At 39.6% G+C, this 26,371-nt stretch overlaps 3 protein-coding genes across 4 annotated transcripts; 2 read left to right on the plus strand and 1 right to left on the minus strand.

The window, feature by feature from the left end:
• Positions 1-8,189: 8,189 nt before the first annotated feature.
• Positions 8,190-13,231, minus strand: zcchc9 (zinc finger, CCHC domain containing 9). Of its 2 annotated transcripts, XM_087844012.1 has the most exons (6): positions 13,183-13,231; positions 11,420-11,837; positions 9,356-9,506; positions 9,181-9,273; positions 8,699-8,767; positions 8,190-8,426 (listed from the first exon to the last, which is right to left on the minus strand). In XM_087844012.1, the coding sequence occupies exons 2-6, from the start codon at positions 11,819-11,821 to the stop codon at positions 8,314-8,316; spliced, it is 828 nt and encodes a 275-aa protein (XP_087700138.1). In that variant the 5' UTR covers positions 11,822-11,837; positions 13,183-13,231; the 3' UTR covers positions 8,190-8,313. The 2 variants fall into 2 exon arrangements, with proteins under 2 accessions (XP_087700138.1, XP_087700137.1); XM_087844011.1 differs by lacking the exon at positions 13,183-13,231 and having other exon boundaries at positions 11,420-13,172.
• A 675-nt stretch (positions 13,232-13,906) lies between these two features.
• On the plus strand, positions 13,907-19,278 carry LOC102776400 (hatching enzyme 1.2). The gene is made up of 10 exons (XM_087844520.1): positions 13,907-13,958; positions 14,054-14,086; positions 14,203-14,268; positions 14,690-14,739; positions 15,177-15,246; positions 15,319-15,433; positions 15,976-16,148; positions 16,416-16,497; positions 16,584-16,705; positions 19,229-19,278. The coding sequence occupies exons 1-10, from the start codon at positions 13,907-13,909 to the stop codon at positions 19,276-19,278; spliced, it is 813 nt and encodes a 270-aa protein (XP_087700646.1).
• Positions 19,279-20,016: 738 nt separating this feature from the next.
• Positions 20,017-25,891, plus strand: wdr45 (WD repeat domain 45). Its single transcript, XM_006797361.3, has 11 exons — positions 20,017-20,160; positions 20,341-20,427; positions 22,202-22,276; positions 22,600-22,704; positions 22,867-22,972; positions 23,053-23,147; positions 23,230-23,309; positions 23,401-23,609; positions 24,217-24,318; positions 24,414-24,559; positions 25,443-25,891. Exons 2-11 carry the CDS (start codon positions 20,379-20,381, stop codon positions 25,550-25,552), a joined length of 1,077 nt encoding a protein of 358 aa, XP_006797424.1. The 5' UTR covers positions 20,017-20,160; positions 20,341-20,378; the 3' UTR covers positions 25,553-25,891.
• Positions 25,892-26,371: the final 480 nt, after the last annotated feature.

Consider the following 26,371-nt stretch of genomic DNA (forward strand, 5'->3'; position numbering starts at 1 on the left):
TGTCCTGCAGGCAAACATTCATATCCTTTAGAACACCCGCTTATTTACTTTCTTAAACATTTTTTTTCTGCATTTGCTATATAATAGACCTCAAGTTAGAATATCTAGCTGTTTTATTAAACTATTACCAAAAAATACTGCACATTTGATATAAACAGTTATGTCATGCATACATTTTCTTCCACTTATCTGCAACTGGGTCATGGAGGCTGGTAGCCTAAGCAGAGAACCCCAGACCTCCTTTAGCTTATCCAGGGGAATTCCAGTGTGTCCAGGTCCAGGTTTCACAATTGTGGACACTTCTCTAATTTAAAAGAGCTATCTAAAAACACTACAAGATTTCTTACAGTGTGGAATGATGACAAGCAAGAGGACCAATAAATTAACTTATCCACAGGGGATTTACTTCCAAAAACAGCATGAACCATGATCAGCATGAACCAAGTATGTCTGCTGTGTCTTCATGCCACATATTTCACACACAAGGACCAGTACTACAGGCAGAAACATGGGTGTGCAATTGGTTCCCCAGTTTCCCCCTCTGTGACCAATTTGTATATAGAGGAAATGGAAGAGAGGGCTCTGTTATCCTATCCTTGAACACCACTGATTCAGCACATTGGTTCAACGATGTATGATACCTGAGTGAAAATCAAATCTCAGGGTAAAGGTAAGGGTACATCTTTCACCATCTTAAAATGCTGTGACTGCAGCCATTCTCCAACTCTCAGTGAGTGGTACTCATGGCCCTTGATCATTGGCCCTTACAATTTGCATATTACTGTTTATGAGACTGAGTTCATGACCCATTGTTAGCCAGTAATGCTAGTTTTGGTCATTATGCAAGTGTACTGTTTAGGTTGGGGAAACCTGCAGTCAACTGAGACTGAAGAAGTCACTTGAATGAGTGACGAAATGTTTCTCCCACTAAAAACACAACATCCAGATGAACAGAATCAACTTTCTGGGATATATTACTCACAACATCCAACAATTCAACAGTGGGTTACAGAGAAGATTATATCTGATCCTGTCAGAAAAGTGTGTAAACAGTGAACTAAACTGGGAACATTTTAACCCAGTGATTTTGGGTGTGTAGTATGAAGGGTTTGTGGGAAATGCAAATAGATAAACAGGAAGGAATTACTGTTGGAGAGAACCCGTTACATTAGTAGGCTCCACCTCAGGGTAGGAAATGCAGCCAAGTAATAAAAAAAAGCAAAGAAAACAATGGATCCCACTGAGGCTGAAAGAATAAAAGAGATCAGGCTGGACTGTACACTGCTTCAGATGTATTTGTGTCTGACCTTGTGTAGTTTGCTACTGGAACAGTTTTAGTCCCACAGGAACTTAATTACCAACTGCAAGAAAAACTTTATGGATAGCTAAACCGAGGGCATTTGGGTCTGACCTTGTTATAGCTATGAAAGTTTAATTAGACAGTGTTTTGGGAGGGATTTAGCATACACTCATTTCCTGTCCGTTTGGAAACCATGGTTGTCTTTTTCTTTTTTTTTTCACAGTCCCATTCATGTAGTTTTGAACGTCAAGATCAGAACTGAAACTGTATAGGTTACTCCAAATCAAATCTGTCATACATACATCTCTGAACTTCTGGTCACACTTTTAGTAAATCACTACAAAAAAATCAGCTGTTATGGGCTTCTGTGTGTATTTCTGTGTGCTTTAACATAGTATAAAGCACATCAGTGAAAGGACAGCCTCTCAAAGCCATTATTCTTGAAATAACTGCTTACCAAACTTAAATCCCTGTTTTGTGGTAAGGCCTTCATTTCACTTTCATCAACACGTGGCAATTCGCTTGTTGCCTTGGCCTCTGTGACAAGGAAACTGAAACAATAATAGCATAGTAATATATTTTTTTACTTGCTTCTTTTTAAACTGATGTCGATCTGGTCTTGTCCTAAATTGCAGACACCTTAGTGCCATAGCACATATGGCACATATGGAAAAAAGACCTTTATTGAGAGATAAACAACTTTATCACCACACCCAGGTCATCTACTGAGTATACAATTGGTGGTGGTTGGTGGTTCAATTCCTGGGTGCTCCAGTCTGCATGCAAAATATTCTTGGGCAAGATACTAACCCCAAGTTGCTCATATGAATGTGTGTGTGAATGTTAGAAAGCACTTAAGGACATAAAAAAGCACTTGTGTGATTTGGTGAATGAGGCATGTTGTTCAGTACTGTTGTAAGTACTTTATACAACTCTGCTGGGTGCCAGGCAGTTCTGGCACCCACTCCTCATTCACCCAATCACATGAGTGCTTTTTTATGTCCTTAAGTGCTTTCTAACATTCACACACACATTCATATGAGCAACTTGGGGTTAGTATCTTGCCCAAGAATATTTTGGGACAACCGTGGCTCAGGGAGTTGGGAAGCGTATCTGTAACTGGAAGGTCATCGGTTCGATCCCTGGGCTCTCTGTCCTGGTCTTCACCTACCGCCTACTGGTGTTGGCCAGAGGGGCCGATGGCGCGATATGGCAGCCTCGCTTCTGTCAGTCTGCCCCAGGACAGCTGTGGCTACAACCGTAGCTTGCCTCCACCAGTGTGTGAATGCGAGAGTGAATGAATAGTGGCATTGTAAAGCGCTTTGGGTGCCTTGAAAAGCGCTATATAAATCCATTCCAATCCATTGGATTTTATTTTTATTTGATTATATTTTCTTCTGTTTTCCCCCCCTTCAGTTTTTTATTTTTTGCCTGTCAGCTTAGACATTGCCATACTACACATATACTGTAATAACTAAAATAACAGAAATAAATAAATAAACAAATCAATAATACACACAAACAACCTATAGAGAAATTATAGAGATCATCTTGGAAAAGCAAAGTGTGTTTGTCATAACATTATATTCTGATCAAAATTCTGACTGATTGCAAAAGCTGCCAGACAAGACAGGTTTTTAAAAAACACATTTAGGCTGGACTAATTATTTAACTATAAAGAAAACTGTGCTTATTGTGTCCGTTAAACATCAGAGAATTAGAGGTCATCCAGTTTGTCTTTAAGACTTGGGATGTCTGTATCTGAGGGGGTTAAGCAGGTCATCTACTAATTATTATGTTAATTATAAGGTTATATGTTTTTATTAATTAAAAGCATAAAGTAACCAATCCCACATACCTGTTCTCAAAACTCTTGGTTAATATTTGAACTTATAAGAGGAGTGACAATGGGAAGAAACAAAAAAATCACCACTAAGAATCGATGGCACAAGATGGCAAATGTAAATGAAAATTAAACTAAAATGAATGTAAATGAAACTGGAAGTTTAACTGGAGTCGATACAAAACTTTAAAAATAACAGCTAAATGGTTTTCAATCAGGATTCACTAACATCAATCAGACAAATAGCTGAGGCTGAGATACGAACTGAAAAGGTGGAAGATTTTGTTCAAAATGTGGAACAGTTAGACAAGATGATAAAAATGATGAAATATCAGGAAAATCAACTACTTGACCAAGAAGGGAGATCTTTAAAGAATAAGAATATTCACTATTTCTGAAGGAATGGAGGGATTTTGTAAAGAAGCTTCTACAAAACACAATGTGGATTCACCTGGCTACAGAGCTGAATATGGTAAATGGCCTGCATTTGTATAGCACTTTTCTAGTCCTTAAGGACCCCAAAGCGCTTTACACTACATTCAGTCATTCACCCACAGGTGATGGCAGCTACATTGTAGCCACAGCTGCCCTGGGGCGCACTGACAGAGGCGAGGCTGCCAGACACAGGCGCCACCGGGCCCTCTGACCACCACCAGTAGGCAAACACAGGGTTAGTATCTTGCCCAAGGATATTTGGCATGCAGCCAGGAGGGAGCCTGGGATCGAACCACCGACCTTCTGATTAGTGGCTGACCTGCTCTGCCATCTGTAGCTCAGGTGTTCAATATTGAACAAACACATTGGGTGACTAATCCAAAACCCTCAGGAGACAAAATATTGCATGACTTTTAACAGGAACTCTTCAAAGAGAGCATATAACCCCTGTCCTAGCCTCACTCCACTGGCTGCCTGCCTCAATTTAGCAGTTTGGAGACAAAGTTAGAGAGACAGAAAAAGACAAAGACAGAAACAGAAACAGAAAAGATTCATGGATGTAGTGAAGGAGGCCATTATGCTGGGATAGGGGGAGATGGAGGTAGATTATATGCTAGAAGGAGCAGACAGAAGGAGAACATGACTTGGGTCAGAAACAGATCATAGGTTGGGTTAAACTAATAACAGTAAACACATGTTTTAAAGCTCAATTTTAAGGAAGAGTGGGAGTAGAGTGGCTCGCCTCCTCTCTCCACAAGTTAAAGTGTCCTTGGGCAAGATACTGAACCCTGAGTTGTCCCTGAAGTATTCATCAGAGTCTAAGTGTGTGAGAATGTCAGACAAGGTATAGAAAAAAGTTATTGTATGAATGTGTGTGTAATTGGGTGAATGAGGCTTTTTTGTAAAAAAGTGCTTTGAGTACTCAGAGTAGAATAGTGCTATATAATTACTAGCCCATGTTTTTTTACCATCTTATAAAATCAGCACAAATTTTACGTGCATTTATCCATAGAATTGCTAGATGGTTAGTGTTAGTGGTTAGCATTAACTTTAAAATCTGCACAAAAACATATAAAGTGATTACAAAGAGACACAAAATCAAAAAGTCATGCTATTATTAGCAGACAGAAAGACTCCAAAGAGACACAAAAGAGGCAGAAAAAATAAAATAAGACACAAAGATAGATAAAAAGAAACTCAAAGGAGGAAGAATACAACAGCAAAGAAATGCATAAAAAGTACAGAGTGCAAAATATCACAGCACTACAGCAAAGAAACACAAAACAACTACAAAAAAAATGTACAAAAAGCCATTAGCATCTGATAGCTGTTTGTAGCATCGATGCTTGAGCCATGTTGCTAATATATTGAAAAGAGTAGTGTATGATTACTTTTAATGGTGCCATCATTATGGTATGTAGGGATATGACCTCAAGGTTCTGAAGATTTACGCATGTATGCATGCTCAGAGGAGAACAGGACTGAGGCAAGATGTTGGGCAATTCAAAATTATAAAACAATACTTGGAGGAAAGACCCCATTTCAGCTTCTCTGAAATTGGAACCAGGAGACATAAGAGAATGAAGCCTCTGTGCTTTTGTTATAAGGCACACTCTCCTGCGGATGAAAACTTTTTGGTAAGTTGTGTAATCCTCCACTGTGGGCTGCGAGCTGGCACAGTGCAGGAGCTGTCTGGCTGCAGTTTCACTTTGCCTCCATGAGAAAGAATCCAGCTGTGTGCAGAGTGTGCGTGTGTTGGGGGGAGGGGGGGGGGGGTCTTATGAGGGTAGCCACTCTCCCCCACTCACTCTGCTGTGATTTACTGTGTCAGAATTTTCAGAAACTATCCTTCCTATGAGCAACTGTGTGAAAAATATACCATCATTAACATGCAAGCATATAAAACAAATATACATTTGTCATAATTTCCTCTGTAAGACTTTTCTTTGATTAACTCTTCTGGAAGTGAAGCCAAGATGTTAACCTAACCCTAACATAAACAACATGTGGAGTACCAGCCAAATCTGTTCCACAGAGGCATTAAAGTCCTTTATTTATTAACTGTCACAGAGAGAGACCAACTCAGACTGCAGGATCCAGGTTTAACCAAAACCATAGCTGTGAATAGGTGAGAGAAATGGCAGCAATGCTACAGAGAAACAAGAGGAACACAACACATCCAGGTAAAGCAGAGATGTGGCTGATGAAGATGGAGAAACAGAGGACTTTATGGTCTAATTCATGAAATCAGTTTAACATACAGTTGTGATTAGTTACAACTGACTAATGCATATGAACTCAAGACTGTGGTTGCATTATCTTAGACACGAGCCATAATTCAACTGTGCATTAGTGTATTACTGTAGGGTCTTTACTTTACAACATAAAACGGCTTGAGGCAACTGTTGTCATCAATTGGCGCTATTTAAATAATATTGAACTGAATTGCATGGGGACGAGTCGATGTCATCATTGTGCTCCACAACTTAATGTAAGTGTGTTGCTTCATTTCATTGAGCTTTGTGGGCATTTGTTCATACACAGCTCAATGAAGGTCCCATCACAGCCTTTCAGGTGTGTTTGAGGTCTGGACTTTGACTGGACCACTGCAGCACTGATTCTTTCTTTTTTCAGTTATTCGTTTGTAGATTGGCTGCTGTGCTTGCATTTATTGCCCTGTAGATGACCCAGTTTCATCCAGGCTTTAGGTTTCATACAGATGGCCTCACATCTGACTCTAGAAAACTTTGGTTCATGCTCCACTCAGTGACTGCAAGGTGCCCAAATCCTCATCGCTCCACCACTATGTTCACAGCTGGTCTGAGGTGTTTGTGCCATTTGGTTTACTCCAAACGTGCTGCTGTTACTATGGACAAACATCTCTTTGGTTTTATTGTTCCAGAAGTTTTTAATGTTTTGTTTAGATGCAGCTCTGCAAAGCTACACTGTGCTTTTACATAATTTCCTTAGGGATTAATAAAGTATTCTGATTCTGTGCTGACATGTTGCTTACAGAAATCATACTGTAATGACTGTAATGAGTCCAAGATCATGCTCTTGAGTTTTGTTTTTTTTTTAGGGGGGGTTGTTGCAGTTTCTCTGAACATTGCACAGTCAGACCTTTGGGTCTTAATTGTTTTCCACTGGTGAAGAATTTTTCTTGGGCTACAATGATGGACTTTAGATTGTCCGGATAGAGCCTTGTAACTCTTTCCAGAGTAATTAGATTGCTGATGTTTTTCTTGGGCTCGTATTTGACCAGGATATGTCCTTCAATGCACATATTAAACAGATATGTAGGAGTGCTTTGTTCCTTTTGCACAATATCTCTAAAATTAGAAATATCCTAATGCTGAAAAACTAGTCCATGTATTTATTACTTCTAGGCTGGACTACTGTTATTCATTGTTGACAAGATGATTATTATGTTCTGATATGTAAAGCGTTTTCTTTTTAATATAAATAAACTCAAGAAGAAAGATCTTTCTAGGCCAGCACTACATCAGATCAGCATTGATAGCCACTATTTTTCTCATCAACTAAAGCTGTTTTGTCTGCCGAGGACTGCACTGGATTTCCAAGAAACCTTTTGCATCATCAGTGATGTAAGTTCTTTTCTTCGTGCTCTCAGGGGGAAGTTTTCAGTGCAACACAGGCCCTTGCTGTTGCACTGAAAACAAAGATTTATCTTCATCTTGAAAGAAAAAGTCTGGAGTGAACATTTGAGTAAAGTCCAAAAAAATGATCTGTTATTCCTGAAGCTTCCTGTGAGTCTGTGAGCCTCCTCTCTGTAGCTGCCAGTGTATTATGTTTGCGGTTCAGTTTATTATCAAGCCGGACTGCTGACATTCTTATTGATCAGTCATATAAGCCCCCCTGGTGAGCTGTGAAAACTGAAAACACACTGCAATATTATCACATTATTCCCTTATGCCTATGAGAAGGAAATTTTCCTTGCAGCTTTAAAACATCCCTTAAAGAGAAAAAGATGTTGGTTGTTGACACTGTACCAGATTTTTATGCAAAACATAAAAACAGGACTTTCAGCGCTGTGAGAATCAAAGACACAATTTTTTAGAGGAAGGCCTGCAGCCTACTGACTATAAGTTCTCTACATTTTGCAGGCCAAAGCTTAACTGTTCTGCCTCTGAGTGGCCGTGCTTCCACATTGCAGCTCCACAAAGCATCACAACCACACATGTGCTGATTATGCAGCAAGTGGAGTCCACATCCACACATACAGTCCTTAAGTAACAGCCGCTGTACAAAGACTTTTTATTTAATGACAGCTTTAATAACAAAGGTATTGCACAAGCCATTTAGGCCATTTTTATACACCCTGTCATTTTCAGAGGCCCAAAAGTAATTGGACAACTGAAGACAACCCAGTGGATGACTGTAGAATTCTTGGTGAAATAAAAATTCCCTTCAATCACATTCTGATTGTTTAATTTACAATCCACTGTTTGAGTGGGCAATCCATATGCTGAGGGAAATTGCAGGGGCCTTAGTCTGTGTCCACTTATGACTACTTCCTGCAACAAGAATTCTTAACTATAGCATATCAAAAGTAGCTGTGGAAAACTTTTTATTAAAAAGATCTCATTCATATACAGTGGTATACAAGACTTTATTCCCTGTTAGTGGGTAACCTGTCCATTTATGAAGTCCAGAAGCTGAGGTGGGTCAGAGAAGTACAACGAGGGATACACATTAGCACTGCTCAGTTCTGTGATTAGAACTTCACCACTTTAGGCTGCTTGGGTTTGGCTTTCTTTACTGGAATGTGCACTTCCTCATGGTCTGCACTCATGTTGTTGGACAACCAGCCCACTGTCACATGATTATCTGGAAGCATATGAAGAGGGAAAGAATAAGAAACATCAGCCATGCCCCGCCCAAATCCTTTCCCATTATTTCTAGCTACCCACCACAGCACAGGCTAGAAACACATCTGTTATAGACCTACAACAGACCTTTACATTTTCAGCTTCCTAAGCCAAAGATGTTCTCTAATTAATATAAGACTTCTGAGTGATTTTGCAAATTAATCTAAAATGGATCATTTTTCAGGTGCACTGAAATCCCAAAAGCAAACGTTTAATTCCAAAGGTACTCACTTGGAGTCTGGTGCTCTGGACAGTCCTTCTGAAAATGTTCCACTGAGCCACAAATATGACAGCAACCTCCTGCAAAACACAAGATGCAGATGCAGTTCTGTCATCGTAAAGGGTTATTTTAAACATTCAATGGTGCAAAGCTGGCTTCCAAAAATACAAATATAAAGCTAGAAATTAGCACAATGGGTCTGCTTTACGGATTTAGGAACCGGATGCATAAAAAGATGTTTTGTCAATTTTATTTATATAGGACCAAATCACAGTAACGGTTGCCTCAAGGCTCTTTAAAACACAAACACTTGAATGCTAATGTTCTCCTTTCTGATTAAAACTACCTCAGAGAGCTAAAAGGTTAGATGAAGACCTCTTGCCATTGTAGCTTAAAGACTGAGTAAGCTGCCAACATGGAACCAGCTATCCCCTCTCATGCAAGTGTGAAATTACTTATGGAGGACATGATGTATGAATATCTGTCTTTTTACCTTGAGCATAAAGTCCTTTGGGATTATCAGGGCAGGATCGTGACAGATGTCCAGTCTGACCACAGATAAAGCACTTTGCATATGGGTAATCACCTGAGAGAAGCAGCATGGTTACAGCAGTGTCACAGGCAAATCTGATACAGCTGTTCAGGTGTTAGTCTCTGTGTTTATTCACCCAGAGCAGGGTCCACTTTAGCTTTGCATTTGTAGATTTCATGTTCAGTGGAGCCACAGCGGAAGCAGATGCCTCGGCCCATCTCCTCATCTCTGTCAGCCTCTGGACAGTCTGCCAACCCGTGACCGGGTTTCCTGCAGTTAAAACAGAACTGAGAAGAGACATATGAGTGAGGATTCAGAGGAGCATCATAGATCACATCGGGGTCAACAGAATTTCTATAAGTTCACGAAGATTTAAAAAAACATCACAACTTTTAAAAACTTTTTAAAATATACCAGTTTGATGCGCACTGAACAATTTCATTGAAAAGTGTGTGAGCTCAATATTTATATGTCAACTCACAGCTTCCCAAAATTATTTACTGTTTTTGTTTATCTTATTTTAGTTATCCTAGGATTTTTTCATAGATTCAACTAAAGAAACAGTGTGGTGTGTTTTTGTGATGAGCTGTGCCTAAAGTTACATGTAGGCACAACACTGGTTCGTCAGTGTGAAGTGGGTTAATAGAGGGAAAAAAACATCCCTGTCAAAATACCAGGAACCCGAACTAGACTAAAGCAGAGTGAAAAAGCAGCCAATGTCCAAACTGAAACTTTGAAGGATCTTCAGAAAGCCTGGACAACTACGGCTAAAAAAGTGGGAATAAAGTGTCACTTCCAGATCAGGTCTAGCCACCATGAAGCCTCCTGACAGGTGTGATGTTCACGGCTGTGGTGGCAGGCATAATGTGTCACGCACATCGGTAGAAGATACTGTTAAAAACAATTAACTCTGCAGTGCTTTTAAATGTCATCTTGAATTTGTAGAAAATAACAATAATGGCCCTAGTCTTGTTAACATTAACAGGTATGTTCATACCTCATACAGGTGGGAAGATTTCAACAACTGCAGTGCTCCCCAAACGACTACAGGCGGCAGTATCTCACACTCTTGCCCTATCTTTATTGAACTGAAAAATACTGAACTGAATTTTCTTTGAGATTAATGTTTGCTTATCCATTATGTCATAGGGAAACGATGAGTATGGAATATTTATAGCTCACCAGCTAACTAACTTTCCACAGTCTAAGACCGAACTCCATCCTCCAACATGAACATGTTTGCCTTCAAACAGCATGGTTTATCAGACACTAACCCCAGAATGTGGATAGAATGGCCTGCAGTCCCCACCTTGAACCCATAGAACACTTGTGGGATCACCTTTTGCATGCTGTTCATAACTGTTCAAAGAAGTCCTACTATTAATTAATGTTCAATCTTAAATATGATGACCGAATCTCTATTAATCTAAATACTGCAGTTTTTCAAGGTAGCAGTAGTTAAACCACTGCTTAAAAAGCCATCTCTTGACCCAGCTGTCTGAGGTAATTATAGGCCAATCTCCAACCTTCCTGTCATCTCAAAAATCCTTGAAAGAGCAGTTGTTAAACAGCTAACAGATCATCTGCAGAGGAATGGCTTATTTGAAGAGTTTCAGTCAGGTTTCAGAGCTCATCACAGCACTGAAACAGCTTTAGTGAAGGTTACAAATGATGATAACATTCTATTAGAACTTGCTGTAGGTATTACAGGTACTGCGCTGCAGTGGTTTATATCATATCTATCTAATAGACTCCAATTTGTTCATGCAAGTTAACCTTGTGGAGTTCCGCAGGTTTCCATACTAGGACCAATTCCGTTTACATTACATGTATAAACTGATAAAACTTAGGTTTTTTTCATCTATCAGCAAGAGTACTGAGAGCACTATGTAGGATCTTTACCTTACAACATTAAATTGATATAAGACGATTACAGCTCAAACTGCAAATGGAATTTCCTTACAAATACAAGCTTTCCAGTTGTATAAGATTTATATATTGTTGAAACAAAGAAATAATCCACCAAACACAATTTTCTTCACTTTTTGTGTCTACTTTACTTTTTCAGACCAACTGTAGGTATTCTAATTGAATGTACTGTGAACTACTACTATTACTGCCACTACTTCACTACTGTGAACATGTTGGGAGTTTCCAAAAGTCTTAGTTGGGAAAATGTTTCAGACTTTCAACAACTCACCATATTGTTCTTCTTATTGGTCTGTCTTTTTATCCTCCTGTCCTCCCTCTTCTTGTCTTTCTTTAGAGCATTTTGCACCTCCTCTCTGAGCTCATGCTCTCCCTCCTGACTTTTGTTAGCCGGGTGCTGCCCCGTTTGCTGGAGATACTCCAGGAAGCCGTTTACATCGTCGCTGATGTACTGCTTTTTCTTGCCGTTGGGTTTCTTTATAGCAGACCCACTGGGCTGTGTCTTTCTCAGAGGATTCCTCTCAGCTACTCCTTTAACACCAGCAGTGCTGCTGCTGCTGCCACCGCCGCCTCCTCCGGCTCTTGGTGGTTGTCCTGTTCTCAGCTGACTCCAGGGGGTGGCCTCCGCTGGTTTGTGTTTGTGGACGTTGTTAGCTCTCGCCCACCTTGTCATGACTGCAAACAAAACACTGAAGCACAAGAAGAATGATTTCAAAGGAAACTTGGTGACATACACCTCATCAACAGGAATATTTCCAAACGTCTTCATAAAAGCATTCAGATATAGAAGGGTGAATAAAGCCTTGTTAAGCTTTTGAGGTTACTTCCTGGTTGTACTGAAAAATGATTTGAAGCTTAAAACCCTCAAAGATGGATCCTACAAGTAACATCTATTGGTCAGCTGCAATTATAGCAGCCATGACTTCTAAAGCAACAGTACACGTCACCCCTACCTCATTTTGACCCCGTAGAAATTAATGCTAAACTAGTAATAGGTTGCCCCACTAGTAAACCTGGTTATGTAGCACTTGTTATTTGGACACCTGAAGGCTGTTGTAACATGATCATAATAACCTTATAAAGTAATCTTAAATACTGATATTGTCAAATCCCACTTAAAATTAGAACAGAAATTAGATGAAAATGAACAACTTCATCATTACTGCTGTTATTGCAGGTAGGAGTTAAAATGATCCCTCCTGGCTCTAGTGTTAAATGTGTGTCCTGTTAGATTTCAGACAGTTTTGGTTTGTGACGTGAGATGACAGACATTTTAACATCACCGTGTTGGAGGTATGATTTTAAAGTCTGTGAGTTCTAGCAACTGAAGATCTCTCCCAGCACCATGAAGCAGGGAGGAAACACTGAACATTTCAAGTCTCCTCATAATGAATGAAACAGCAGCAAAGATTCCAATCAGTCACCTCACTTCAGATAAAATTAAGACTTTTGTACTCAGCCATAAACATATTAGAAATATGGTATCTTACCAGAATTCCCACGATGCACTGGTTGCATCGTCACTAACCATCCATTAATACACCTCTCTGCATTTAATTATGAATTATTATTCATCTCTGGCTCTCTTCCACAGCACGTCTGCTTCCTGTCTTCCTCCCCTCACCGTAACCGGCCGCCCCTCATAGGGGTCATCTGATGTTTGGGGTTTCTCTGTATTGCTGTTGGGGCTTAACCGTACAATACAAAGTGCCTGTCCAAAAACAAATCAGTCCAAGGTACAAACTTTTCGAAAGACGATGCGTAGTTTCTAATGTCCCCTCCACCGCTCATCGTTGGCAGTGAACGAGGCAGTGAACGTGTAGCATTTCAGATCAGTCAAAGCTTCAAACCAGCGCATGTTGTCTAGTACCTGAGAGCTGAACCACATGTCCATTAACACATTAACATGCATCACTACCGCAGCCTATTCTCTTCTATCGTCAACGACCACTGAGCACATACCAAACCCCCTGTTCGACATTTTGATAAAAGTGTCCCTACAAATGTCAAGAAACTTCGGCTAAATAGCGTTACCTTCCCACGTCTTCAGCCCGTGTTTGGTTTTTAAACCGGAAATACTTTCTTTTTCTTAATAGTGATTTGTGCGCATGTTATGGCTCAGGTCTGCCACCCTTTGGTGTGGAGTCATTACTGCATATGAGCGCAATAAGAAAAAATAAAGAAATTAAAAAATAGATTAAGAAAAACAAAATATATATAAATGTGTGTGTGTGTGTGTGTGTGTGTGTGTGTGTGTGTGTGTGTGTGTGTGTGTGTATATATATTGTGTCATTTGGAAAGTTATACATATAATTTTATTTAAGGTTTTGCATACTTTCTCCACTGCTGATAATAAAATATTAATATAGTATAAATATTGATAAATTAAGAAAAAAGGGACCCTTTTTTCTTAATTTATCAACTGACTGTTGTGGTTTCCTCTGTTTCCTCTGTATTATTATAGGGCCTTTACCTACACTATAAAACACTCTGAGGTAACTGTTGTTGTGATTTGGTGATATCTTTCTTTTTTTTTTTTTTTAAACAGAATAATTTGAATAGATGTGTGAAAACCTACACCGTATACTAGCATATTAAAATGTATTTATGTATTGCCTTATTAAAACTGTGAAACCTCCTCCTATGAGCCTCACAGGACTGAAGGAGGAAGCAGCATCAGCTCACAGCTGATTTTATTTAGTGCAATTAATGAGGATGAGGAGCTGGAAGCCTCACTTGTGTCCTGACCTTAAACAACATGCTGCAAATCCTTTGTGTTGCTCTTGTGTGTGCAGAATATCTGAAAGATGGTAAAAAAGTCAGCATCTAACATGATTATTTTTTTAATTACATTTTTCCTCTTTAAATAAGCAAGCAGGTGTTTTTCTCTCCTGTTGTGTTTCAGTGCACTGCAGTCCTCTACAAGAAGCCAAACGAGGTATAATGTGTTTACGTTTAAGCCTGAGTGTGTGGATGAGTGAGAGGATGAGTGTCCTGGTATTTTAAATATCAGAACACTCTTGAGCGTTATGCTGTGTAAATGTGTTTTTACAGCACTTAAAGAGGACTGGCTAATCAAGGCGGTGCATTACATGGAGGAAAACCCAGAAACTTTAGAAGGTGAGCACTAACGGTGTTTTGGTCATAATTTTTCTTCATACATGATGCTGTACCTCACTGCATACAGTCAGTTGTGCGCAACCAGGAGCCACAAGCTACCTGTGCTAGCTATTCAGTGTCAGTTAGTCATATGGGCCGAGTTAATTCTTCTAGATGGAGTTTGATTATTAATGGATCAGATCATTTTGGCAAACTAGGAAGCACCTCAAGGGTGTGGCTGATAAATGTTTTATCAGTCTTTATTTAAGAAGTTTTTGGATATCAGTTGCAGTTAATAGCCAAACCTTTTCAAAACAAGCACTGGAAACCTTAAAGTTATCACACAAACTAATGGTAGAAAATAATTGAATGTGATTGAACAATGCAACTTTGTAGTAGCACTTTGTAGCTTCATGCTGATCTCCTCTTGTCGTTCTGTTAGAGCTGATGGACAAAAACTATGCTTTGGCAGAAGGAGACATGGTGCTGTTGGTGAGCTACCTGAGAACACATGCCAAAACTGAGGCAACAGATCCACAGACAGACTTTTACACAAAATTTGGTTTGAAATGTCTGCACATTGTTAAGTTTAGGAAAAGAGTTTGCAAGAATTGTACTCTTTGTAAAATATGGACATAACCACAGCCATGTTAGTGGGACTTGGCATTTTTCTGCCACCCTAATTCCAGCGTTCTGAATCCAAACATGATCAGAATGACAGAAACTAACAACAAGGTGGGGCGTTGCCTCCTTTGAGTCTAATATGAACCATAATTTACAAAACAAATTCAGAAGGGCATGAACATGGAAATTAAGACTTTTTGCAGGAAAAAGTTTAGTGAGGTCATTTAAGCTTCATAACACTGAGCTTAGATGTGATGTGGACTAGGCAGTCAGTGAACACTCGAAGCATTTCATTTCTTCTGCAGAATGACAGGAATGCAGTGAGCAGTAGCTGGCCAACTCTGGAGATACCCTATATCATTAGCCCAGATTTAGGTAAGCACAGTATGTGCATTAAAGATCATTGGATCTTTGAGAAGTCTGTCTTACTGCCACTTTGTTTTTCAGCGAGTCGCACAGATGATATTCTCTCTGCTATGGAGATGGTGTCCAAACACACCTGTGTATCCTTCCACAAGCGAACCATCGAGCAAAACTACCTGCTCTTCAAAACCAGTACAGGGTAGGTAGTTTTCTGAAGCTCAGTCTAAACTCTGTTTGAACTGCAGTTGGAGCTCAGATTGTTTGCTGAACACCCCAAGTTTTCTGCAGCACTTAATGTTCTGATTGGGTTTCTGAAATATTCAGTTTCTGTATCTTAACATGACAATATGACATCCTGGCTGCAGAAACCTTTGGCCTGTACTGCAGGTCAGGACACTCAGAATATTTGACCTATATCAGGCTTCACTAAATCTAGTAACTGCTATTACGTAACAGAGAATTACTCAGCATGTCAGTCTACAAAACAAAAAATTGTGAATTTGGTACTTCAGTCATGCCTCAGAGCTCATGACTGTGAGGATGGAAATGGATCAATTTAAAGCGAGTTTAAACACCCTGACAAGGCACATAATGCTGGTTTAAAAAGAAAAAGACTCTCCTCGCTGCTGGCAAGATTAAGTACAGCAACAACTGCTTTATATTTTTCAGATTTTAATGTTTAAAGATGGATGTCTCATAAAAAAAACAAACCCAGGACACTAACCTGCAGTTTTGTTCTAGCTGTGCGTCATTTGTGGGCTTAAAGGGTGGTGAGCAGCCTGTTTTTGTTGGGCCCCAGTGCATGGTAGGTAACATTGCACATGAGATTCTTCATGCTCTGGGTTTCCACCATGAACACACAAGGATGGACCGTGAACAGCACATCACCGTTATTCACAGCAACATTATGCCAGGTAAGGGCTCTCCTCAAATATTATCTGTACTGTTTAAAAGCTATGGTAGCTAAATGGTCATAATGCTTGGAACTTGTACAATAAGAAAATGTATTTTGTATGTATGTGTTTTTAAAACTCCAGCTTTCCCTTTATTTGACATTTTAAAAAATGAACCTGTTTACATGTGTGCACCACACCACAGTTTACTGCACATTGTGCATTTACCAAAACCTTTTGGGGGTTATTGATTGTTTACACTCAGGGAAAGTATCACATGTCTTTCAGGGATGGAGAAAAACTTCAGAATGCAAGATGGCGAGACCTTTTCTCTTCCATATGACGCTACCTCCATCATGCACTATGGAAGGTACAGTACCCAAAATGACAAATGTATAATAAACTGTTTCACTATAAAGGTTACGTGGTACTTTAAGATGATTACTCTTGTGTCAGAGATTTTTTTTCAGCAATCGGCCTGCCCACCATCTTCCCAAAGAAAGATGTGAAGGAAATGGGACAGAGAGATAAACTGACAAAGACTGACATTGAAAGGGTTCGACGTCTCTACAGCTGTGGTATATTTTCAATTCTGTTCACTGCACATAAATTTCATTTGTGGTGGCCACATTTTGAAGCTTTAAAGTTAGTGTGGCCACCATATTTTTGTTGGAACCAGAAGTGATCGCATGTGGAATCTTAGCAAGGTGCACCGAGGCGCTGTTTGGTGCTAATGTGGAGAAAGTGATCCAACAAAATGTCTGGGATTGTCCATCAAAACGTTGTCAGCCAAGCTGCCTGTCAAAGTAGCCATGCCTCTGAATTCAAGTCTTACCCAAATCCAAGTGAATTGTAAAGATTCATTAGCTAAAAAGAGCACCCCAGCCTAATGTAGGACTTTTGTTTTCCCTCCAAGTGGCAAAAGTGAGTTTCCTTGTGACAACCATTTTGCATTTTTAATCATTTTATATGTACATATGATTCATATATACAGTTAGGGCCGTATATATATATTTAGACACTGACACAGGTCTTACCTGTTTACTACAATATATTCATATTGTTGACATGGACATAATGTGTAGACTCTCAGCTTTCATTTGAGGGTATCCACATTCAAATTGGATGAAGGATTTAGAAGTTTCAGTTCTTTAACATGTGCTTCGCTATTTATTTATTTTTTTAAAGGGACCAAAAGTAATTGGACAATTGACTTAAAGGCTATTTCCTGAGCAGGTGTGGACAATTTCTTCATTATCCCATTATCGATTAAGCAGATAATGGGCCTAGAGTTGATTTGAGATGTGGTGCTTGCATTTGGAAGATTTTGCTGTGAACCATGCAGTAAAAGACATTTTCTGTGCAAGTGAAGCTGTGAAAACAGAAACAAAAACATCATAGAAATTTCTACAATATTAGGAGTGGCTAAATTTACAATTTGGTACATCCTGAGAAAGAAGGAAAGTACTAGTGAACTCAGCAATGCAAAAAGATTTGGATTCTTTGGACAGATATACCAGAATCATGGTATACCACATTACCTGTAAAACAGGGCACAAGCAGTGTCATTGCTTGGTTGTGCATGGGTGCCAGTGGCACTGGGATACTAGCGTTTATTGGTGATGTGACACAGGACAAAATCAGCCCAGTGAATTCTGAGGTGTTCATAAACATGCTGTCAGCTCATATCCAGCTAAATGTAGTCAAATCGATTGGGTGGTGTTTCATTATACAGATGGATAATGACCCAACATGCAGCCAAAGCAACCCAGGAGTTTATTAAAGCAAAGAAGTGGAGTATTCTTGAATGGCCAATTGAGCATGAATTTCATTTGTTGAAAACCTGAGACAGGCCCTCAAACGGAAACTGAAAGCTGCTGCAGAGCATTAAAAAGGAGGAAACCCAGCATCTGGTGATGCCCATAAGTTCAAGACTTCAGGCTTTCATTGGCAACAAAGGGGTTTCAACCAAGTATTAGATACGAATATTTTATTTTCAGTTATTCCATTTGTCCAAATACTTTTGCACTCTGAAATTAAGGGATTATGTACATGCAATCTTTATGTAACTCACTGAATTAAAGCTGAAATTCTGCACTTCAACCGCATTTGAATTTAAAATTCATTATGGTAGTGTGCAGATCCAAAATTAGGAAGAAAAAAAAAAGTTCTCTGTCCAAATATTTATGGACCTAACTGTATAAAATATGCCAATGAAATGTATTGGCAAAGGACATCAGTAGTTACCTTTGTGTTTACCCAGAATTTGTAGCACATCTGGTTAAAGTCTGAACCACTGTGTAAGCCGCGGTCACATCCAATATAATACCAACATAAAGGAAAATCTGTAAGGAAATGTAGGGTGTGCTTTGTAATTTATTACTTACCACATTCAACAGTTGAAAGCTGGAATAGATACCTGAGATCTGGCCTCAATAGCAAGTAAAAGAATAACTGAAGGAAACTAAAGACCTAATAATAAGTCTCACTCTGAGCAGTCTCCGAATGTAAGTCAGCCAGCAGAAACGGCCAAAACACTAGTGTGGCAGAATACAGACTTTAAAACCTGAATGAACAGATTACAAAATGCCAGAAGGGGGCTGTGTTAAAGAAACTGCTAAAGTCACAGAAATTAACGACTGAAAAGATGCAAACCAACTACAGAGAGGGAAAAATGTCAAACAAAGAAAAGATGTCTGACCGAGACATGGCAGTCAAATGATGTTGAACTGACAACAAAGATGCCCATGAAAGCTGATTCTGTTCATCTGGAGTTTGCGAAATGTTTTTTTTTTTGTTTGTTTGTTTGTTTGTTTTTGTTTTGTTTTTAAGCAATGACCTGATGATTCCAGAATGTCCTTTCCGGGTTGTCCTTGCCTCGATTATTGAGGATGCATTTAATGTACAACGAAGATGATAGCAGCGGTTTAACTTCCAGAGATGAAAAAGCTTATTTAAACCATTTATTAGACAATTTTTATTATATTTTTAAAAACTCCAAGTTTTCTAGTAATTGTAGTATAGTAATTCTATACATGCAGACTCAATGAGTTTAAAAAAAATACTGTTTTTAATCTTTGCTTGTTTCTCATCTTTCCAAGATTCCCTTAAACAAACTGAGAAGGAAATCCATGACTGGGTTGATGTCTGATCTCGGTGCCACCGATGGAGGCTATGAGAACCAGATTACTAGCATTGCGGTTCTATCTGCCTACTCCAGCACCTGAACAATAACACTAGCAGTCAGCAAACAAACTCGTCATCACTGACACATCTATTAATGAAAATATGCTGGCCAGGATCTGGTGGATTCATCTCCACTGTTCAATAAACTAAAATACTTTGTTTCTCTCTAACCAGAATTTGTTAAGACTTTATTGTTTGCACTTTTTTGGCTTCTGGGGGAAGAAATGGTAGGCTTGACAATCAGATGTGCACACTGAACTCACTCAATTTCTGAATTTTCTCAATTTTCTGAAAATTGAATTGCAGAAAAATAGACTTCAATTGAGGGTAAAAGAAATATTACAAAGGAATACAGGTGATGTAGTTTATAGTGCGATATTTGGGTTTTAAAGAGCAACACCCATATTCTCATAAGTTACATGAGAGCATGAGTGTAAAAGCTGTTCTGATCCACACTCCAGTCCAGAAGGTGGCGGTAATGCACCTGAAGGTGTTTGGCAACCGCCATAAAAAGATAGAAGAAGGTCCCACAGAAACCAGTGTGAGTATTCCAGTTTGAAGGACCACTTATTCTGATGAAAATAAGCTGGTTGGCTAATAATTGATATGAATGTGTTTATTACAATTATGAACTCAGATTATGCAATGAATCTTTTAACGTTTAATAGAAATTTAACGTTCTTTTGTTTACTTATTTTAACAGGAAGCGCAACCTAACCGGAAGCACGTGTCGGTGACGTCTTCCTTGGAAAACAAAACAAACCTGTGTGTTGCAATATTTCTGTTTTCAGTCGACGTTTGATCAGCCCCTGAAATCGTTCGTCTCGTTTTTGGTGTGCGCCTTATGGTAAGACTTGCATATGCATATATATTTGAACCCAGAGAAAAACCAACAAATGATCGCTTCTGCCTCCTGCCCTGTGCTAGCTGCCTCTGCCAGTTTGTGTTGCTCGGCTTAAAGCATCCAGAGAAAAACGAAGACTGTGGCCTGAACATCCGTCCTATTCTTTTGTCCCATCTTTCTCAGGTTGCTGCAGTTTACCGGTAATAGCGTGTTTGAGAGCCATGGCCCAACAGAGAGGAGTAAACAGCCTGCAGTTCAATCAGGACCAAAGTAAGTTGCCTTTGTTCATGAACTGAGTTAGTGCATGTTTTAGATACCAAACTAAGTTTGATAATGCACGCCCAAAAGAACAAGATAACAATAGGTACAGTGAACGTTTTAGATACCAAACTAAGTTGAGTTACTGAGGAGAAACCTGGCAGATTTACAAACAGAGGCTCGAAACATTTTATTCATATTAACGTTATAGGGGAAAATGCACACCCAAAAGAACAAGATAACAATGGGTACAATGAAACTAGAGAAAGTGGTGTGAGAACGGTGGCACGTTCTCTGGCTACACAAAGGGAAGGCCTTCAAGGGAAATGGCTTTGTTCTGTAACTACATTCTTTTCAGAGCTTTTCAACATAAAGTTGTGTCTCGGAAATAATCCATGTAAGATTTCTTTTAACTTACAAGTCACTCTCTGAAAATTTGGTGAATTAGGTTAGATGGGTATGATATTAGAATAACACACATAGATGAAACTGAACACTGCTGTGAAAAACCCAGAACAATTTACGAGCTAACCACCAGACAGAAACTACATGTATTAAGCTAATTGTGGTTGTGGTTAAACATATTTCATATACAAAAACAGAATTAGTAAGAAATACAGTGATAAAGGAAAATCTATATGTGCCTTCAGTTATCCTCCTGATATCCATCCACACGTTCATTTACTACCAGTGATTACTTGTTTTGCCGGTTAATCGTCTGATTTTCTGACCTGGTCACTGCTTGGTGAGCACAGCCTTCCCCCAACACAGCAGCGCTGAGACTTATCTTCTGTCTAAACTGAAAATGTATTGCAATATGTTGATGAATGTGTAGATCAGAGGGAAGGTGTGGGTTGATTAGTTTGGAGACAGATAGGGCTGCTCGAAATGATAATCACGATTATTTTCACTGAAATTTAGATCTCGATTATTTGACGATATTTATTTAACAATAACAATGTGTTGAATAATGACTTTAAAGATTGTCATAAAATAGTGTGCAAATACTGATAACAGTGCAAATGTTTGCGATATAAAAAATAAATGAAAAATGTAAACATCTATGTTTAGTGAACTTTGCAGTGTTGCTCTGTGGTGCAGCTACGACACTGTAGCAAAGTTTACACACTGTGTCTACTTGATCCACGTCTGACTCCGCGAACCCATAATGTTTCTACACCACTGAAGTTTTTTTTTTTACCTCTCTTTTCAACCAACGGCAGTCACTCTCCTCTCCTAATAACTTCTGCTTAGCTTTCCGAGCTTCCCTCGGGTCCTGTTAATTGTTGTGACACGTGTTCGAAATGCAGAGAGGTGCGCTCGATTTGCCACACGGAGCAGCGCGAGAGTAAAGCACGAGGGAGGGGCTAATAATCGGCTCAGTCATTTTTAACGATCGTTGAAAGCCCAGATCGTAATCGTAATTAAAATTCGATTAATTGAGCAGCCCTAGAGACAGAGTTAGAGAGGCATGTTTTGGACATGTGCAGATGGGGGATAGAAGATAAACGGGACAAAAGATGTTGAAGATGAAGCTGCCAGACAGAAAGAGGAAGACCTAAGAAAGGATATATACAAGTAGCTCAATTATAAATATCCAGAATATTACAGAGAACTATGGAGGCAACACAATGAAAAAGCACCTGATGTCCCCAGCACCTGGTTCAGTTTGGAGGATTATTACTGGGCTGTAAACGGCTCCAGGCAGCTAACATGTTAGATTTGCCAAAGCTGAATAAGAATGATTCATAGGTTTAAATCTTCTCTGTCCTCTTATCATCACTAGGCTGTTTCTGCTGCGCTATGGAGACGGGGGTCAGGATTTACAACGTGGAGCCGCTGATGGAGAAGGGCCACCTGGGTGAGTCCCCTGACCCGGCTTTCACATGTAGAGCAGTGCCTGAGAGACCGCTCATTCATTATTTCTAGACATGCTACCAATATTTTTCAAGACATTTTGGTAATTATTTTCAAATGTTTCATGAATATTTCAGACATGTTATGTGTTTATAGATGTTAATACTTTTCAGACTTTTATTAGTGTATTTAAATGTTTTTCATGGTACCTCAAGTGGCTGAAATGCTGGGAAAACGATGACTTTCATAACGAGAATACAAGGAAAACATTGTTCTTGTGCACATTTCCCTAAAAAGGACTTGAATATGTGTTTGTGTCATTTGCAGACCATGAGCAGGTTGGCAGTGTAGCCCTGTGCTCCATGCTGCATCGCTCTAACCTGCTGGCCATAATTGGAGGTGGAGTCAATCCTAAATTCTCAGAAATATCTGGTGAGTTGGTTTAAAGTAGGATGTGCATTGTACAGCTTTGATCGGTGTGTGTGTGTGGAGGTCATTATTATGAGAGGTGTTTGCTATACCCAAGATATGTGAGTGCACCTTTAAAAACATGATGAAAAATAAGTTTTTAACAAAACAATGTCTATGTCTCAGTGTTGATCTGGGACGATGCTCGGGAGTCATGGGATCCTAAGGACAAACTGGTGCTGGAATTCACTTTCACCAAGCCTGTTCTGGCTGTCCGCATGAGACACGACAAGTGAGTTTTGCATCACCTCACGAATACTCTGTTTATTGTCACTGAACTGTCATAATGATAGTTGCCTTTGCTCCCTCTAGGATCATCATTGTGCTGAAGAACAGGATCTATGTGTACAGTTTTCCAGACAACCCTGTCAAGCTTTTTGAGTTTGACACCAGAGATAACCCCAAAGGTATCATACTACTTGTGTAGAGCTGTTTTTCCATTGCAACATAATGCTTAGCATTTTGAATACAGTGAATTCTTTCTTTCAGGTCTTTGTGATTTGTGTCCCAGTTTGGAGAAACAGCTTCTGGTCTTCCCAGGTCACAAATGTGGCAGCCTGCAGCTGGTTGTAAGTCACAAACAAACAGGACGTTTTGTTTCTCCTGAAGAAAATGTCTGCGTCGTAAAAGTCGTAGTCTAACATGTTGCTTTTTATTCAGGATCTGTCCAACACCAAACCTGGAACATCATCTGCCCCTTTTACTATCAACGCCCATCAGAGCGAGATTGCCTGTGTGGCACTCAACCAGCCCGGCAGCGTGGCAGCTTCAGCCTCTCGTAAAGGAACCCTCATCCGCCTGTTCGACACAACGACCAGGGACAAACTGGTGGAGCTGCGCAGAGGAACAGACCCTGCCACTCTTTACTGGTAAACACTCAAGTAGTAAATGGGTAGTGCACCGATGTTCCAGAATATTTCAATGTTCCTGTGTCTTCAAAACCTCTCAGAATCAGACCGTCAGGCCTCAGTGCATGCAGCAAGGAGCACACTTAGCGTTACAGAGATCCTTCACCCAATAAATCAAAAATAAATAAATAAATGCCCTCTTCCTAAAACTCCTATGAATGCATATGAATAGAGCCAGTTACAAAAATATCTGTCTACACATTTCATTCAAAAAAAGATCACCACTGCACAGCTTCAGTTGATATTAACCATAGCTTTGTAACATGAACAGGGGTTGCTGAATCTGGCCCATTATGTGTTAATGGGCACATTATGTTCTCTGGTAATTTCTTTAATTAAATAAATTACAATAGTCTAAACTAATATATATCTTACATCTTAAAAACAAGGATTCTTTTGGCAATAGAACAATACATTATCTGTTCCTCCATCAAGATCAGAGAAATTAAAGACAAAGAAAAAGGCCTTCTAATCCCAAAAAAGTGAAAAGTGAGGGTTTTAATGTAACCGAGCTACAGAATGGCCTGTTTGGCAGTTGTAAAATGATACTTGTGGTTTTTCTTTCCAGCATCAACTTCAGCCATGACTCATCCTTCTTGTGCGCATCCAGTGACAAAGGCACAGTTCACATCTTTGCACTCAAAGACACCAAACTCAACCGTCGCTCTGCGTAAGACCACTTTCTGCTAATTGAGTCCTTTTAACACACACACACACACACACACCATCGTGATCCTCACGCCTCTGCTCCTCTTCATCCCACAGGCTGGCACGTGTTGGGAAGGTGGGTCCTGTGATTGGTCAGTATGTGGACAGCCAATGGTCATTGGCCAGCTTTACTGTGCCTGCTGAGTGTGCCTGCATCTGTGCTTTTGGAAAGAATACTTCCAAGAACGTCAACTCAGTCATTGGTGAGGGAAATGTCAAAATATAAATGTTTTCTTTTGTCATATACACAACACGGCAACATGACTGCATTGGTTGTTACAGTGACATAACCATAAATTCACACCTAGCATGTTATGGTTGGCTCGTTCACTGCTAAACAAAGAAGGACGAGCCGGGACTTCCGGCGTGAGGACATGGTAGCATAGCACCAGAGACCCTGCTATTGGGGCTCAACAATAAAGGAGGAGGAGATGTGCAGCGAAATAATGCTTATCGGGAATCTGAAAAAGAAGTCTGTCACAGTGTAACATCCTGAGAGACAAGATGGGGAGGGGAGAGAGCCACACTGGAAGCACACCAACCTATAGACTCTCAAACAGCTGATCCCGTTTTCTTTATTGGATAGGATTAGATAGTGATGGGAGTTTTACCAAAAAATCATCTGATTCTTTGCTTTGATGCTGTTTTTAATGTGTTTTAAGGATCTAAATGTAAGCACTTAGCCCACGTCTGCAATTATTAAAAAAAAAAAAGATACAATGTGAAGAAAAACAAACTTTATAGCTTGAATATTCAGTGGATTGCTACTAAAACAATCGGTAGCTGCAGCCCTGGATCATATGTGTCAGCCTTTGCGGTTTAAAAAAAAAAAAAGTAGTCCAGAAAAAAACTCCCATAATGACCATTCTGTGCTGTACGCACCATGCACGCATGTTTTACACTTAGCATGAGTTCACTTGTATTTGCATATGGCATCTGATATTTTAACAAGAACAAGAATTTATGTCATTGTGCCTTTTTTTTTTTTTTTTTTTTTGTCTCCATATACCGTAGAGCCACAGTGCTACACTCGCTGTGTCTTTAAAAAGGAAAATTGTCATTGTAGTTCTGTTTTGTCTCCTGCAGCCATATGTGTGGACGGGACCTTCCATAAGTATGTGTTCACCCCTGATGGAAACTGCAATCGAGAGGCCTTCGATGTGTATCTGGACATATGTGATGATGATGACTTTTAAGGCCACACAGAGAAACAAGTTATAGATGAACATGAGGATTATGAATGGAAACAGACTGATTTTAATAAATTATCTCCTGCTGTGAATCTGAGGAGTCCGTGCTCTGAGGAGTCTGTTATATGAAGTTTTATGTAATCAGTTTTACTTACAGTGTATAGCAGTGTGAATATAAAGTTTTCTATTGGGCTGTTAACCATAACTCTGAAAAGTTCATGTTATATAATAAAAACAGAAATGTATGTTGTGTCTTGGAAACTAATATTGAATTAAAATGACACTAAAATTTGAATTCACTTTTGCTAAGAAAGCAGAACATGAAGCCCTGTTATTTGCCTGTTACATTAGTGAATGTATGGTGCACATTTCATGGCATAAACAAGAAGCACTCCCATAGAGATGTTATTTTGTCATGCTGCTGTAGCAGAGCACAAACCTCTAGAGCTGCCACTCTCTGGGGAGTATTTCCTTTTAAAGAACATGTATTTATTTTATGTATATTTTGTTCTTTTTAATTGCACAAACGTCATGTAGGAGCAGGTAATGGATAAAAGGCATTGAGCTTATTATATGGAGGAGGTGGCAGATGATTGCTCCATTCTGTAGTCAGTATCTGTAGACAGTCCTGTCAATGATCTGACTGAGGGGGTTCAGGCCTATGCAGAACAGCAGTGGGGACAGAGCTACAGTGCTATGGGCTTGAAGTTTGCCCCTATCGTTGTACGCCACATCCCCATTGAGTTCTCGATGAAGGGTCTTAGGGTCCTAATGATCTTGTACAATTCTAGGCATTCTGGGATCCAGGTGTGGGGCACTAAATCA

The sequence above is a fragment of the Neolamprologus brichardi genome, chromosome 7 (genome assembly GCF_056152115.1).
Source record: "Neolamprologus brichardi isolate AB-2024 chromosome 7, ASM5615211v1, whole genome shotgun sequence".
Classification (NCBI taxonomy): Eukaryota; Metazoa; Chordata; class Actinopteri; order Cichliformes; family Cichlidae; genus Neolamprologus; species Neolamprologus brichardi.